The sequence below is a fragment of the Melopsittacus undulatus genome, unplaced genomic scaffold (assembly GCF_012275295.1).
Source record: "Melopsittacus undulatus isolate bMelUnd1 unplaced genomic scaffold, bMelUnd1.mat.Z mat_scaffold_74_arrow_ctg1, whole genome shotgun sequence".
Taxonomy (NCBI): Eukaryota; Metazoa; Chordata; class Aves; order Psittaciformes; family Psittaculidae; genus Melopsittacus; species Melopsittacus undulatus.
In genome coordinates this window covers 128670-145813 of record NW_022994562.1, presented here as the reverse complement: position 1 = coordinate 145813, position 17144 = coordinate 128670, and the positions used below count along the sequence as shown (strand labels likewise).

The window sequence follows — 17144 nt, the reverse complement described above, 5'->3', positions numbered from 1 at the left end:
AGCAGCTCAGGGCAGTGACAGGCCCAGGTGTGATGGGTCCCCCCCCTTTGGGGTGCTCGGAACTGCACGGGATACAAGCCTTTTGTCACAATGCGCTGGGTCACCCGGGTGCACTGTGTTGTGGCACCTGGTGAAGGCTGGGGCAGAGGTGCTTGAGTCACCATAGAGGTTGGTTGGTCGATCCTCAGAGTGCTGTATGCGGGAGAGGACACGGAGGCCAAGCTGGGGCTTCGGGGAACTCTCCTTCCCTGGGCTTTGAGGAGGACTGGAGCTGGTGCCGACATCACGGCACAGCTCACTTGCTGAGCACCATAGCCTGCAGTAGTTAAGGTGGCAAAGCCAGGGCCTCACTAAGCCAGGATGGAGGCGTGAGGCTCTGTCAGCCGAGGCTGCCTGATATCTCAGGGGCTGGCTGTGGCAGAGTGCTGCAGCCTCTGAACGCCGTTGGCCAGCACAAGCTCAGCCCGTGCTGCTCACCCCAGCTCCCTCGGTGGGCTTTGCCACGTGCCCTCACCTTCGTAGAGGCTGCAAGGCCTCTATCTGTCATTTGCCGAGCTAGACACAGTAGTGGAGCAGGCACTGCCTGGCCCCGACCATGTCTTGCATCCACTACAAGTTCTTCTCCAAGCTGGACTATGGTACGGTCACCTTCAGTGGCTTTGACATCTCCCTTTGCGACCTCAAGTGCAAGATCATGCGCAAGGAGAAGCTGAAGGCAGCCAACTGTGATCTGCAGATCAGCAATGCCCAGACCAAAGAAGGTACGTGTGCGCAGCAGGGGCAGGGCTTTGGGCATGTCCTGGCTGGTGACGTTGCAGAGCACCCCATGATGGCCGCAGCCAGCAGAAGCTGCGTTCTGCCTTTGATGGCTCATCCCCACATAGCATGAGTGAGCCTGGGCCCATCCCGCCAGGTGGCAGGAGCACCAAGAGGTTAAGCAGTGCCAGGGACTAAGTGGGGTGGTGTAATGAAATCTGATTTGGCATCCTGCTGGCTACACCAGTTTGTCAAATGTGCACACTGATTTACAGTGTCCAGAATAGAGCCCTGAGCTTTGTAAACCCCTGAGGGGAGCCTAGGTGAAGCTAGATCTAGCCTTAGTCTCAAGCTTGGTCAATGGTTTATGTCTAATGGAATGCAGAAAAAGAAAATCAAGGGAGAATCAAGCTAAAATGATGTGCATAGAAACCGAAGATGAAAGAGAGGAGACCCTCCCACTGAGACACAAAGTTCAGAGTGCACCCACCCCCTGGCTTTCTAAACTCCTGATAGAGCCTAGGTGTGGTTGGATCTAGTCTTAGCATCAGACTTGATCAAGGACATGTAAAGCACTGAGCAGATGAGACTTTGGAGTGGTTTGTGTATCTCCAGAGATCTATTGGTTTTGTAGCCTAATAGAAGCAAAAGCAACTTCAGTTAGTTCAGGAATGCAACCCCTGTATTAGCCAGCTGTCCTGTAGTGACCTCTGAGACCATTTTGCTGTTGGCATTCAAACTGTTTTTAAGAAAGGAAAAAGATTTAGCTGGTGGTGTTTGGTTATCAAACCTGAAAATGCCTTGAAAGGTACTGTTAGTGTGTTCAGACAATGAAAGCACGATGTTATATATAAGATTTGGCTTCTGTACCTGTAAAGGCCTTCTCTGAAGTGCTGTGTAGTTCATGATGTACTAATACATGCCCTTTTGAATATCTTTTCCTGTATTTCTGTTGGTTTCAGAATACACAGAAGATGCCCTGATTCCTAAAAACTCATTGGTAATCGTTAAAAGAATCCCTGCTGGAGGAGTTAAAGCTACCAGCAAAACGGATGTTACGTAAGTGTCCACACAGCATTGCACTCTTTGCTGTTGGTTTCAGTGTGTGAACTGTTTCAGTGCATATGAGACATTCAGATTGTATCTTTCTTGTTAAAGCTTCTGTTAATTTTTGTTGTCACTGGGTGGATTTTCCTGTATTGGTCCTGAAGCAGACTTATGTTTTTAGGCCTGCTGGGATATGGGGTTCAAACTGCAACAATAGAACCTTTTAAAATGATTCTGTGGGTTTGGTTCTTGGGGTTAATTTTTCTGAGAGCCAAGTTGTAGATCCTGTTTTGTCTGTGTGGAGAGATTCCTTGTTAAATGTGTTTGCTTTTATGGCTTTTAGAGCGAAGACAGTTCTGCAGTGTAGTGTAAACTTAAAATTTGCTCCTGTCTCAGAAGAGTCTGATTCTTAGTGTTTGACTTTTTCTTGTATCTGGGGGAGAGGGACAGGATATGTCAGGTATTCTTATGCCCCAAATGGCTGGGGCTTGCATACTGGCTATGCGGGAAAGACCGACGCTTGCCAGCTGGCAAACCATGCAAACAAGTGAAGTTCCATTCAAAAGTGATTCCTCTTAGTTTCCTAAAGCCAGGGTCTGTTTTGGGCAAGACGAAAAGAGCAGTGTCATAAAGTGTATTGCCTCTTGTGCAAGTACAGTGAAGGAGTAGTTAATCCTTTCCAAACCTGAAGCTTAGTAAGCAACTTAGCACATTACCAGCAGTTGGTGGCTATCCTCCTGATGCTGTTTTACCTGTCTGTGGGGCTAAGGAAAGAATGGCACTGCTCTTCTAGCATTGAAAATTGATGGGGCAGATCAGCTTTCTATTCCTTCAGCTAGAAACATTGCAGAAACAGGGTAGAGTGCTTAATGTTTGGTCAGTGAGTACGTGGAACCGCAGCAAGGTTTCAGATGGAATAAGTATTTCTTAAAATGCTGCAGCATTATCGTAAAACAAATTCTGGCAATTAAGATTTTTATTTTTATTGTTTTTTTGTCGCAGGGCTCCTCAGTCACACAAAATCCCAGGAGCAGCTTCTTTCAGGTGACATTTCTACTACTAGTTTTAGTCAGTACAGCGTATGCAACATGGCTAGTACTTTGGCACTTTCACGGCTAAGTATGGTAGATACCTGAGCACAGTGCTTGGGCTTCCACAAGGAAACACTGTTCTAAAGGCTAAGCTGCTGACAGTTTTGTTAGTTCCTTGTCAGATGACTGACTTTTTTTTCTATCACTGAAGTAAACTTGGCCTTTGAAGTGTTGGGGCTATCACTGTTCTGCCATAGAAACTAAAGTACTGTAGGTGACACCTGTTTGTAATACTAGGGATGTACAGATTGCCTGAAGTTACCTTCATAGTTTGAGGGTTGATTATTTAAGAACACAAAACCATAGTACAGACTTGATATATTTGATACTTAGGTGGCAGAGAAAATATGAGCGCTTTCTCTTGCACAGGTGTGTTTTGTATCTGTAAGTCTGACTTACGACAAAGTAGAAATGGGATTTTGGAGGTTTTCTTAGTTGCGCTGAATGACCAAGAGATAACAGTTTGTGTATACAAATAAATGTCCATATTCAGTAGACTATCAGAACGTAATGTTTTGATGTTTGGGTTTTATAATTGATTTTTGGTGCTTTCTGTTGGGTACAAGTGCTTTAAGTTCTGATCACCTTTCTGTCTCCTCCTAGAAGTCGAACTGAGCCAGTGAGCAGAACATCGGAAGCAGTACGTAAAAACCCAATCTTACCCTTTTTTTCTGCACACTGCACTGAATTCTAAACTATATAGCCTTGTATTAATTTTCCAAACATTAACTTCATGTATCTCCCAGTAAAACATAGTACAGATTGTCATTCAAATGTACTGTTTCATCATAGTGCAAACTGAGTCACGCCATCAATTTGCCCAGTTCTGATGTGAATGCTGGGATTTATGCCTAGTAATGCATGGTATTTCCTATTGCATATGCTAGAATATGTCCTGTGTGACTGTGTTGTGCAGATAGTGCCCGATCATCTTTAGTTCATGCAGGTTCCAGGTGTGCACAGTTGAACTTGGTGCCACGTTCGAGCTCTGTCTGCCTATAGCTAGTAATGTTGTGAGTTTGTACAGCCTTTTCTATGCTTTTTGTAAAAGCTGCACGTCAGTAGTAGTTCTCTGCAAACACTGTGGCCCATTCCTAACTGGGGCCTGAGGACTTCATTGTGGCAAGCTACTGGCGTAGGCAGCTGGGAGGGAGGAGTGTGTTTGCAGTGGAGAAAAAACTGCCATGACTGTGCTTTGATTCCATGCTTTCATCACCATGAAAGACTGGGTTTGCTCTGATAGAAGAACAATAAAAATTCTCACAGTTCCCAAACTAATTTGGATAGTTTGTCCTGTGGTCTATAAAAATACAAGAATTCTTTTTTCTCCATTTTTATAGGTTACTCTGTCATAGTAAACACCTTTTTCTTTTTTAATTTGAGCAGTTTCTTTTTATAGACAAATTGGCAGGTTACTTTTGTGGCTGATGGTTCAGATTGGTGTTTGGGTTTGGTGGGGTATAGTGAATTTGGCATCTTTGCAGTTATTGAGAAGAAGGGCAGAGCACATGTTTCAGGGCTGCTTTTTTTCTTGACAGGCAGCTATTGTGTTCATCAAAGCATAACTGTATAAGTGCATGTTTAAGTGATGAGACATTAACCGATTAATTTGCAAGCTACACTGCAAGTAAGATTCCTGTAGTGATGCTTCCTTCTCCAATAAACTTCAGCATTTTTCACAAGGGCCCCTCTCTGAGCTATTCTGGAGCAGTAAGTCCATCTCCAGCGAGCTGGTTAGTTTAGTTCCGTCTCATTAAGCACATAGGCTCTTTTCAGCTGTCACAGGTTGGGACTTTATTCTGAACAAATACAAATTACAGTAGGTTGGAAATGCCTCTTTCAGTGACACGCAGTGGGTATAGTGCAGATTTTCAGACTGCAGTAGGGGTTAACTCTCGCTATGTTTTGATTATAGAACTTGGATATGCGTTTATTTTTTGCTGCACAAAAGAATGGTGAGTCTTCTGCATCTAATTCTCTGGCCCAGCTTTCAAAGGTGTGTATATATATGTATTGTTGTAAAATACTTAAGAATAAGTGTTTCCTTCATAACTTTAAGCCTTACTTGCAGTCTATAGATGGATAACTGTTGTCATGTGAACAAAACTTTAATTTTTAATAAAGTATTTATTTTAACCTTAAGAAGTATGTATAATTTGATGCTGTACTCTCAAGAGTACTGGCCAATTTGGGAAGACAGAAGGGGAGTGCCTTCTCAGCACCAACACAATGTTGCAGCGTTACTCATCTTCAGGAAATAAAGCAGCAGTACTTCAGAAGCTTTTACTGTTTTTCCTATGTTTCATTAATTTTGTGTTGGAATCTAACAGAATTTTTACAAAGGAATTTAATTGGCTGTACGTCATTTCAGGGCAGTTTGCAACAGCTGAAGTACAAGCGTTTCTGGAACTTGGACAATGGCATGGCTGGTTTTGAATTTCTAGTCGTTAGAGGCACAGAAGCATTCTTTGAATACTGCACAGTCTCACAAATTCCAGGCTCTAGACAGTGGAGAACACAAATTTGTTTGAATGCAGACTGTGTCATCTGTGTAAATTGTGTACTTGATTGTTTAGAGGACTATACCAGTGTGTATCTACAGTGTACTAGATGTGACCAGCTGAAAGTGTTGCAGTGGCCTGTTTTGGGATGGAACTGCGTGCTCTTTTGGCTCAACACTGTAACTTCAGCAAGACACTAATGACTGCACTTTGTGCAAAAGCATAGAGTTATCCAAGTCAATGCAAAAGATGGGAGCTAGTTCTTTCTCCTGAGAGACAGGAGTTCATTGCTAAGAACGAGAGGTCTTCCCACCGGCAGCATCTTCCCTCTCTCAGTGAAGAAATTAAATGTTGTGCCTTTGGCTGTCCCTGCATGTGGCCTTGGTTCTGTAAACCCATGTGAAGTTTTACTCCCAGATGTGAAAAACTGTCCAAGTGGTGCACATTGAACCTTTTGAGAAACGCATGAACAAAACATAAAGCAGCTCAAAACTGTTATTTACTCTAAACACTTTACTCAGACCGGCTTAGCACAGGGGCATTGTGCAGTGAAATATTATTTGAGGAAATGCAGTTTGGATTGCCTACAGGACTGGATGGTCACGTTTATACTGAAGAGAGCCTTGTGTCTTGCTGAGGGATCAGAAAGACTCCCTTCAGTGCTTCTGTGTCTGATGCTGAATTTCAGCAAGCAAAAACTAGAGACCTGACACTAACATAGTGTGTTCTTTTGAATGCTGCAAAATGTAAATCATATAACTTGCAGACATCTATCTCAATTAAATGCACAGTAACCATCTTCTCCTTCAAATGGGCTGGAGCTTCAAAACCAGTTGAAAACTATTGCTAGTGTCATTTCTTTTCCTCATCACTTCAGTCCACTTGGAAGAAAAGTGGATCGGTTACACAAGTCTATGTCAAGCCTAAGGTTTTGAGTGCCCAAGAAGGCTCTTTTCAAGTAGGCTAGCAGGCACATAAGCATCATTTACAAGCACAAAGTCTCCCCAGCGCACTCTCAGGACAACTGTTTCATAGAAGCATCTGTTTTCAGGCAACATCAGCTAGCATTGTGGTGCTGTGTACAGGACTGAGCAAGTGGTGTTGTCTTTGGCTGGCTGAGCTTGCATGTGTTTCTAATGTGTGTGTCAAATAATTCTGTGTTAAACAGACTGCCAACCTGGCTGAAGCCAGTGCTTCTGAAGAAGATAAAATAAAAGCCATGATGATACAGTCTTTCCGTGAATATGATCCAGTCCAGTAAGTGTTGATAAAGTCAAATCAGTTCTTTGATGATTATGGAAAAATTGTGTAGATGTTTGTTTTAACAAGAGAGACAAATGCATACCTTTCTTTTCCTGAAACCTTTTTAGTCCCATTAAGAAGTCCTTGGCTACACCTCCACCATCATATGTGTGCTTTCGCTGCGGAAAACCTGGCCACTATAGAAAGGACTGCCCAAGAAATGGGGTAAGATTTTGGGGACTTGTGGTGTTACTTTCCGACCTTGTTTAATTTTTGTCCTTGGCAGTCAGGTAACAAACACAGGAATAATCGTATGAAGAAGTGTTTCTCTTAAGGTGAAATACAGAAGTTACATGGCAATGCTGAAAAGCCCCTCAAAGTTCAAGGGAAAGCCGGGATTATAAATGTAATGTTTTCTTTATTCTAAGCCACAGACATGAAATAAGTCCATAGATCTTTTCATCTGTGAATTTACATGCATATTTTTATGTATTTCAGTATTACTGGAAATGTTTCTGTTTTAACTCTTTTTAATGAGAGCTGGCATTTTCAGTATTTTGCATGAAACCAAGATGTTTCTGTTGACCCCATCTATTGAATATTTGTGTGTTTTACCGACACAAGTCTCTGGATGAGTGTTCTTGCCCTTTAACATTAGTCACTGAATGTATACACATGAGGTACGAATTCAACCTTCATCTATAGCTGGTGAATAGATGTTTCTGCAGTGGCTGACCCAGAGCCCTGACTTAAGTTTTCTCTCTGAATTGTGCTTTGGGGGAGGATCAGGTTTGTGTGTCTTCTCCCAGTGGATCATGTGCTAAGGGATATTTCACCCTTAAGAAACCTGTTGTTAAGCCAAAGAATGTCGGCTCAGATCAAAACTCTGCTTAAGCCTTTCACAGAATCGTAGAACCAATGAGGTTGGAAGAGGTGCATCAAGTCCAACTGATGCTTCAGGACTGCCAGATCCATCAGGAACCGTGTCACTAAGGCCCTCGTCTACGTGTGTTTTTGCAGAATTCAGGGACAGTGATTCCACCACTTCCCTGAGAAGCTGGCTTAGGAACAATAGGTGACTTAGGAACAATAGGTGACTTAGGCCATGTTCATTTAGGAAAAGAAGTACTTTGGTTGAACAACCTTCACACTGGGTAAAAGGAGAGGATTTCAAGGCTTTTGCTTCTTCCAGTCGTCACTGAACTGTCATTTTAAGTGTAGGTCTTAAGATGAGGTATGTCTGCATTTCTTTTCTTAACAGGACAGAAATGTGGAGTCTGTTCCCAGACTGAAAAGGAGCACAGGAATTCCAAGGAGTTTCATGATAGAGGTGAAAGATCCCAACACAAAGGGTGCAATGCTTACCAACACTGGAAAATATGCAATCCCCATTATTAATGCGTAAGTACAGGGATGCTGGAGAGGGACTATTCATTAGAGACTGTAATGATAGGACAAGGGGTAACAGGTTGAAACTTAAACAGCAGAGGTTTAGACATAATAATATATGGATTATGGGTATAATGGATATATTCCTGGATCTAAGGAAGAAATTCTTTACTGTTAGGGTGTTGAGGCACTGGAATGGGTTGCCCAGGGAGGTGGTGAATGCTCCATCCTTGGCAGTGTTCAAGAGCAGGCAGGATGAAGCCTTGGGTGATATGGTTTAGTGTGAGGTGTCCCTGCCCATGGCAGGGGGGTTAGAACTGGATGATCTTAAGGTCCTTTCCAACCCAAACTATTTTATGATTCTATGACTCTATAAGTACGGGATTAATTGGACTGACCAAATAGCGAATGAGAGAAAGCATGCATAAACATCTGAGTGGATAATGCAACGAAGTTGGACTGCATGTGTAATTACGGGAGAGGAAGCACAGCCATTGCATTTTAACCTTAAAATCTGTGATGCTTGCTCGCATGAAAAGAGGGTGGTCATTCATACTTGTCATGCCCCTGGAAGTTGGTTCATGTTGTGGTGCACCAAGGATCTGTATTTCTGCAGAACATTTCAGTAGTGTTGACAGGGAGTCATTCTCTTTGAGAGCTCATTTTGCATCTGGTTTATGTTTCAAACGCTTCTTACAAGAATTGAACCAACAGCTGTTGGATTGAGATTTCTTCCCCCTCTGGGTTTTTATTTTACAGAGTTATGGCTATAGAGAAGTAGTTTCAGCTCAGTGCCTACAGTTCAGAAGGGTAATGTGGAGTGAGAAGAATTCCATTTAGTATCTTCTTTTGATAGAACACAAAGCTTGGACAAGTATTCCTTTACCCATCTTTAAATTTGTTCTTTTTCCTTCCCCACACACCCTCCAGGGAAGCTTATGCCAGAGAAAAGAGGAAAAGGCCTCCATCTTTACCAGAGGAGCCATCCTCCTCCTCTTCTGATGGTCCTGTTCCAGATGAGCTGTTATGTCTCATTTGTAAAGACATAATGACCGATGCAGCTGTTCTTCCCTGCTGTGGAAGCAGTTATTGTGACGAGTGTAAGTGTTATTCCCATGTTGTTAATTGAAAACATCACATCTCATCTTCTGAAAGCAAAAATAGCAGAGAACAAAATTACTTTGTTACCTGTTCTAATTAAAGCCTAAGTATACCCTGACTAGGAAAGGACTAAAAAAAAGGGGGGCAGAAAACTTATTTCTCTTTCTACAGATCCAGTTACATCCTCTTTACATGCAGAGGAGTGTCTAACTGTGCATTTGATTACAGTATTAGGTACCAAATGTTTGCCCACAGCCCTTTCTCTCATACAAAATTATACAGCCATCTCTGGTGACTGGCTGTGGTCTGCAACAAATGGATAGTTAGGCATTTAATCCACATTCTTCTCCACGGGAGAGCTGGTTCAAACCTTCAGAACTCAGACCTACCAATGCTTTTTTTTGAGATGTGCTTTGTTCTTTAACTTTGGGGTCAATGACTTCTCGCTGTCACGGACAGTGGAAAAAGGATGAGTTGAATCAGGAAGACACATCCGACACTCCAAATATTACAAGAGCAAAATGTCAAAACTGTGTAACTATTTGCTGCAGACTAGAAATTGTTGACACTTGAACATCTGCAGCTTCGTGCTGTACGCTCGAGACCACATTCACCCATGAATCATATACGTGTTTTGATTAGAACCGAACAGCTTTCCTTAGTTTGGCTAAAAACTATTGCATTGTGATTATGCTAATTATGCACAGGTATTAGAACGGCATTGCTGGAGACTGAGGATTATACATGCCCAGCGTGTCACCAGACAGACGTTCCTCCTGATGGTTTAGTTGCCAACAAGAGCCTACGCCAGGTAGTGTGATGACTTTCACATCAATTGGACAAAGAGCTCGTAAGGAGCTGAGAGAGAAGACAAGATTACTGTAATATTAATTTAGCCTTAAGCAAGGCTAAATTGAATAAGGCTAAATTTACTTTTCAAACACATTATCTCTGACAGCTCTTTAGAGACAATGTGGCAAATTCAGGTCACACTTGTGTTTAACACAATCACCTCACTTTCAAATTTGGTGTTAACCCTCAAGTCACTTCACTTTCAAATTTGGTGTTAACACTCAAGTATTTACATACATGTGGAGGCTTTTGTTGGTGTGTGTGCTGAAGTTTCAGGTTACCTTTATAACATGTTCCTCTGCCTCTAGGCTGTGAATAACTTCAAAAATGGTGTTGGCTACACAAAAAGGCTCCGTAAGGAGATCCAGCAGCAACCATCAGTACCCACAGGTGATAAGTAATGACAGCTTTAGAATTTCTCTTAAACAATGACCTTCAGATAAGCTGAATGGGCTTTTTTGATTCTCCCCTCTTCAAAAGGTCCTCCGAGGACAGACAGTACCATGCACTGCCCAGGTGCCAGAACAAGCTGTGAACTGTAAGTATGCTATGGAAATTCAATATATACCTACTTGTAACCTAGGCTGTAACGTATGACTTACACAACAGCTGATCGATAATCAGTGTGCACAGAGAGTTGTGGGGAATACAACTGACAACTGATTTTTAAATGGCTTCATTTGAATTGGCTATAAGAAAGGGGATGCGTGCTTGCAGGAAGATTATTTCAACTAAAACTCTGGTACATGATTAAAAAGAAGACTGAAAGAAGGATGCTTTTTGAGAAAAACCATAAGTACATCTAAAAATTAAGCTCAATTAAAGAATCAGATGGAAAGCTTTGCATTGCTGGCTGAGTAGGGCTGAGAAATGTGTTTTTCAGTAGAAATCAGCATCCAACATTCTTGGTTTAACAACAAGGTTGCTACTGATTGAGGCAGTTATTGGAAAAATCAGTGCTGTCGTTTTATGACAATTCTGATTTTTTTCCACTTAGCCATCTCAAACAGCCAAGCTGCTTTCTCTCACTTAGCCACCTCAAACAGCCAAGCTGCTTTCTCTCACTTAGCCATCCCAAACAGCCAAGCTGCTTTCTCTCAGTTGGAGAGAGAAGAGCCTGTTTCTGTGTCATGCTAGTCCTTGGTTTTGGCATAGATTTGTTATAGATAGCTTTTCTGTATAGAAGCTTCTACAGAGATAACTTGCACTTTACAAGAATTTATAACAGAATAAGTAGCTTCTGTTTCTACAAGAAATTGTACTTTATCATTGCCCAACCTAACTGTAACCGGAGGCTCTGCTGGGGAGGGTTTTGAATCTTCCCCCGCTCCTCCTCAGGCTTCATCTAAAGTATGTCAGGGCAGGCCCTGACATTCCACTCAATCTCCGGTGTTTGACTCCGAGGCCATTCTCTCTTCCAGTGCTCCCTCTGTTTACAGATTGCACTCTGGTCATTCTCCAAGTGCATCCCATGCAGTCTGTTCACAGCCTTTCCATATAATCCTTCTTTCTGACCCTTTCCTCCCAGGCTGCTCCTCTCTTTCCTGCTTTCCTGGGGGAGAGCAACAGCCAACAATGTATTTTTTCTCCCTGCTATTTCCCTCTCCCTTTCAACTTCTCTGTTACTGGATACTCTCCAGGCTGTTTCCACTGGTTTATTGAGTGACCGAGAGTCTGTCCCTCCCAGTTTTTGCAGCTAGCATTTAATACCTGGGTCTGATTGACCAATAAAAGTGTAAGATAACTGTGCTGCACCTTTTTCAGGGTCCTTACCTGTATCCTTCTGTTTCACTCCAAACAAAACCAACTGCTGGTATTTGGTTAATAGATCCTGCTCAGGTAGATGATTTGGATCTCATGGAGGTTCTGCAGAGGGAAAGTGGTTGTCTACTGACACTGCCCTGTGCCCCCTACATATGGATCTTTTCTGCCTCCTCCCTTGCTTTTGCCAGCACTGTACTTTATTTACCAAAGTATCCAGGACTACCTGTAAATCATTCCAGTCTGGATCTGGTGTTCTAATAATCGTCTCCATCACTTTAGTTACTTTTTCAGGATCTTCCCTAAAGGGCCCAGCTAACTCTTTCTAGGCTCATTAATCTGACCCAGAAATTGACACCTTGATAGTCACCCCCACCCCTGCTCCCTGGTGTAAGGAGCTTGTATACCTCGGAGAGCCCCTTTTGTTATTCACCTCATGATGGGGCTAGAGCTCTCTTCCCATCTGCATCCAAACCCACCCTACAAAATGCAACCCAATGGGGATTTCTTCAAAATCCTCCCTTTGGAGGCAGTGGTCCTGACCTCCATCCCAATACAATGTCCAGACAAGGAAACAAATCCTTACCCACTGCGCAGGGCATCCCCTGTGACTCATGTGGACAAGTTACCAAAAAGAAGCCTTTTGAAAGAAATAAACTCAGGGTCTTACCAAGGTCCCGAGTTGGTCTGGGATCTGTGGTTCCTTTCTGGGAAATGCCCAACCCTGGCGTGAAGGTCCCAGAGACTCCCCGGATCAGCAGGAAGCACAGCACAGGGTCCATGTTCGGGCAGCAAATGATTGAACTATGTTATCTCTTCAGTTTGCAGCAGCATTATGTTGGCAGCTGAAAGAGAAGAAAACCCAAACCAAGCTTGGGAGGAAAAAATATAGAGAGAATGATGGTTTTGAATTAACTTCCATTTGTGTGTGTGTGTGTGTTGTGTTTGGTTTAAGATCCAAGCCTCACTGTCGTACTTCATCTTACTTTAGGAGGTCGCATACCTGCTCCAAGTCAAGATCAGGTCCTTCCTGCAGTGGCTCCTACTCTGGGTCATACAATTCTTAATTCCAGTTTACCTTCTTTAAATGTTGCTTCTCTCCCTAATAAAAATGTTGGATAATTTAGTGTTCATAACAATTTCTGCATTCCCATTTGTTTTCTGAATTTGTACTTTAAGGGTTTCAGAAAGAATGCCCTTTTTTTTTTCTTGGTGCCAGCAGCTCCCACATCTGTAACAAATTCTTTCCCCTCTGATTTAATGCCAAATAAGTTGCTCCTGTATCCACTAAATTCCACTTTATTTCCTCTAGTCCCTAGTTTCAGTTTAACCAGTGGATCTGCTGGGGTAGATTCCCCACGTCCCCGTCAGTCTAGTTCCAATTCTGCCGCCAGAGCCACCCCATGGCACTGCCCCCAGGGCAGTCTCACTTCCAAGTCCAAACTCCCCACAGCGCACACCGATCCGGTCCCACAGGAGAAGAACCCACTCCCCCACCTCCGCCCCACATCCCTCCACTTCTGCCTCCCCAGCACCCATCCCACACTCAAACACAGCAGCTGCCGATCTCCCCTCCTTTCCCCCTTGGTTTTCCTTAACTTTAAACATCTTTCCCCAGTATCACAATCTGAACAACATCTCTCCAGGTCACCTTTCAGTTCTTCCCTGTTCCTTTCCAAAGCCAAAATTAAGGGATCAGGTGGAGGTATATTAATTTCTCATTCCTGCTGTCACTTGGGATGGTTTCAAGTGAAAACCATATCTGCACACGTTACTTCATCCCATTTTCCTTGCCAGCTCAAAACCAACGTTAATTGTAACAATGGACCATAATTCAAAGTTCCATTTTTAGGCCATTTTTCCTGATCTTCCAAACTATACAAACATTGGTCCATGGGTGCCCCCCCATGTATTAGGGATGCTCAGGACCCCTTTGCCCCCAGCTCGGAGCAGGAGGAGCGGCAGGATAAGGCCAACTACAGGCGCCTACAGGGTCACACCTAAACCTACCCCCCCATCCTCATCCTCATTCCTTTATCCTCACCTTTTATCTTCATCCTTATCCCTTCATCCTCATCTTCATTCGTTTATCCTCATCCCTGTCCCTTTATCCTCATCCTGATCCCTTTATCCTCATCCTGATCCCTTTATCCTCACCCCCTCTTTATCCTCATCCCTTTATCCTCGTCCTCTTTATCCTCATCCTCATCCCTCCCTTCATCCTCATCCTTATCCCTTCATCCTCATTCTGATCCCTCTTTATCCTCACCCTCTTTATCCTAATCCATTTATTCTCATTCCCCTTCATCCTCATCCTGATCCCTTTATCTTCATCTCCCCTCTTCATCCTCATCCTCACCCCCCCTTCATCCTCATCCCTTCATCCTCTTCCCCTCTCCCAGCCCCAAGGAGCCAGAAGCGGAGCCGGAAGCAGAGCAGAAGCCCCGGGACAGCGGAAACGACCCCGGGGGGGCCGCTTAAAGGTGCCCCCCCCCCCCCCCCCCGGTGCACCTGGGGGGGCAGGAATTCACCAGGAGCCATTTGGCTCCTTCGGCCTCAGCACCTGGCGCCTCCGGTACCGGCAGCAGCACAAGGGGGGGGGGGGGGGGGGGAGCCGCTGCCCCCCCCGGCCCGAGGGTAATGGGGGGGTCCCCATGGGTGACGGCAGCGCCTGGTTCAGTTCATCTTTATGGGGGGGAGCAATAAATAACTTGTGACCCCCCCCACCGTGAGCAGCGTCTGGTACTCCCTGGGGTGGGGGGGGCACAAAGGGGTGGGGGTGGGTGTCCCTGAGAGGTCATTGTGGGGTTGGGGACCCCTCATAACCCACAGTGGTTCAGTCCCGTGGGGGGGGGGGGGGGGTCAGGGGTTGGGACCCCCCCCATAACCATTGGGTTCAGTCCCATGGGGGGGAGTTGAGGGGTTGGGAACCCCCCAATAACTCACAATGATTCAGTCCCATCCCCCCCATAACCTAGAATGGTTCAGTCCCGTGGGGGGGGGGGGGTGTGCTCGGAGGAACACGAACTCCTCTGCCCCGGAGGGGGTCGGGGGGGCGTCTCCGCAGGAGGGGGGGGCTCCATTCCCTGCGCCCCCCCCTCGACCAGGGTGAAGAGGGGATAACGTTTGGGTGCTGTGGGGGGGGCCAGGACGTGGATATGGGGGGGGGAGGGAAAAGGGGGTTACAATGGGGGGGGCACCCCCAAAACACCCCCCCCCCCGTAATGCGGTGTGGGCTCACCCAGCTCAGGTCCTTGCAGAGCGCATCCAGCCCGGTCCCAGTGCCCGCATAGAAGCCAATGGTGCAGCTGGGATCCATCTTCCCAAAGGGCATCTTCCGCAGGGATCTGCATCGGAATGACTGGAAAAGGGGGGGGGGATGTCAGGATAATTCCCCTCCCCCCCAAAAAATACCCCATTGTTGGGATGTCCCCGTCCCCCCCCACCCATTAACTGCAGTGGGAAGTTCTCCTGCTCTGTATCCACACAGGGCTGCAGTAATGGGGGTCCAGGTAGAGCAGAAAATCATCTGAAGATGGGATAGGGTGAATTAGGGGGACCCCCCCCCCCCCATACCCATGTCCTGGGGATATCCCCCCCCCCCAGTTCCCATATGGAACATTGGAAGCCGATGAAATAAAGGGAATTCAGGGGTTTGCCACCGATGATGCCGAGGCAGGATTCCAGCTTGAGCAGCTCCTGGGGGGATGACACACACATTAAGGGGGGTATTGGGGTGCTGGGGGTGCAGGGGGTATTGGGGTGCTGGGGGCCCATTGGCTGCTGGGGGGCATTGGGTGCAGGGAGGTTATGAGGTGCTGTGGGGGTTATGGGGGTGCAGGGGTTATTGGGGTGCTGGGGGGATATTGGGGTGCAAGCGGCTCAGTGGGTGCGGGGGGACATTGGGTGCCAGGAGGGTCACTGGGCACAGGGAGGTTATATGGTGCTGGGGGGATTATGGGGGGTGCAGGGGGGCTATGGGGGTGCAGGGAGGGTCATTGGGGTGGAGGGGGATCATTGGGGTGCTGGGGGGGCTATGGGGGTGCCAAGGGATGACTGAGCTGAGCTCTGAGGCAGAAGCTGTTCCCTGTGAGGGTGCTGAGGCGCTGGCACAGGGTGCCCAGAGCAGCTGTGGCTGCCCCATCCCTGGCAGTGCTCAAGGCCAGGTTGGACACAGGGGCTTGGAGCAGCTGCTCCAGTAGAAGGCATCTTAAGCTCCTTCCAAGCCTCAGTCCTCCCCGTGAGCTCTTGGATCCCACCGAAGGCTTTCCGTGGGGAAGAGAAGCCCGGGGGCTGTGCTCCAGAGGAATGGGAGGTGAGGGCGCTGGGAAGGGGTGTCTGTGAGCAGTGAGAGCTCACTGGGCTCTCTCACGGGGGGGATTGTTGAGGAGGAAGCCAGCAGGAGTCTGCTGCCTGTCCCATGTACGTGATCCTCATAGGCAAAGGTACCATTGTTATCTTTCATTGCAGGAGGTTTCCAGGCTGAAAGGAAAAGGAAGGAACTTTACTCTTTCCCGTTTGTCCTTCCCCAAAACTGGGTGTGTTTTGAGACCTTCAGCTTTCCCTGAGCAGGGAAAAGGCTGCTGGTGCCTTTGCAACAGCTGCAGGAATCTGGGAAACCCTCAAGGGTAAAGTTGCTGCTGTGGGATCCCCAGTGCTGCTTCCTGGGCTAGGTCTACTCTGTGCAGTGGGAATACCTCAATGGCACAGCTCCCACACCATCCTGCAGTACTACAGGGGGTCCCACAGCCCAGCCATCCATGCTCCCTATGCAGGACGAGATGATTTTCATCCATCCAATGGATCTCTCCTGCTGGAGGGTGTCCCGGAAAGGGACAGTGGCATCTACAAAGCAACTGTCAACATGGGAGAAAGGGAGAGCCTGAAAATCCTGCTGGAAGTCCTCAATCAGTAGTAGCTAAACCCAGGACAGCATGGGAGGAAAGAGCAGGTAATGGGTGCAAGCAGGGCAGGGGCACTACCTGACTGTTTATGCACTATCAGCTTGTCATGAATGGAGACATCAGCAGGGAGACTCTGGGAAGAGGTTCCCAACATGTCCTGGGGGAGCAGCTTTGGTGCTGCTGCCCAAGGAGACCTTCCAGGCTGTGACAGAGGCTCCATCCTGGAAACACAATTCCCTCCCTTGCTTTCTGTTGTCAGTGCAGGCAGGGAGGGACTGGGGCAGTGCTGTGTGTCAGTGCCCACTGCAGAGGGGACCTGCAGCACTTCTGGAGCCGGGGGGTGGCCAAGGAAGCCGTGGGCAGGATTTGTCCCAGCTTGGGCATTCCATGGACCACAGCTGCAGCACAAAGCGCTGATTCGACAGCGGGTGACAAATGAATCCAATGTCCTGGTGACAGAGAAGCCCCATGGAGCAGCAGAGCCACCCTTGCTGGGCCCT

General features: G+C 46.4%; 1 protein-coding gene across 3 annotated transcripts; it reads left to right on the top strand.

Moving 5' to 3' along the window:
• The first annotated feature begins 595 nt into the window (after window positions 1-595).
• On the top strand, window positions 596-6663 carry LOC117438869 (E3 ubiquitin-protein ligase RBBP6-like). Of its 3 annotated transcripts, none has more exons than XM_034074258.1 (6): window positions 685-761; window positions 1719-1815; window positions 2806-2847; window positions 3498-3534; window positions 4810-4890; window positions 6564-6663. In XM_034074258.1, the coding sequence occupies exons 1-6, from the start codon at window positions 695-697 to the stop codon at window positions 6654-6656; spliced, it is 417 nt and encodes a 138-aa protein (XP_033930149.1). In that variant the 5' UTR covers window positions 685-694; the 3' UTR covers window positions 6657-6663. The 3 variants fall into 3 exon arrangements, with proteins under 3 accessions (XP_033930150.1, XP_033930149.1, XP_033930151.1); XM_034074260.1 differs by having other exon boundaries at window positions 4810-4849; window positions 6564-6642; XM_034074259.1 differs by lacking the exon at window positions 2806-2847 and having other exon boundaries at window positions 596-761; window positions 4810-4849; window positions 6564-6642.
• Window positions 6664-17144: the final 10481 nt, after the last annotated feature.

Bases quoted from the DNA above. Each gene is read 5' to 3' on its own strand.
- LOC117438869 (XM_034074258.1), top strand. From the start codon at position 695: ATGCGCAAGGAGAAGCTGAAGGCAGCCAACTGTGATCTGCAGATCAGC. The intron at 762-1,718 runs GTACGTGTGCGC...TGTTGGTTTCAG, and splicing joins CAATGCCCAGACCAAAGAAG to AATACACAGAAGATGCCCTG. The intron at 4,891-6,563 runs GTGTGTATATAT...TGTGTTAAACAG, and splicing joins CTCTGGCCCAGCTTTCAAAG to ACTGCCAACCTGGCTGAAGC.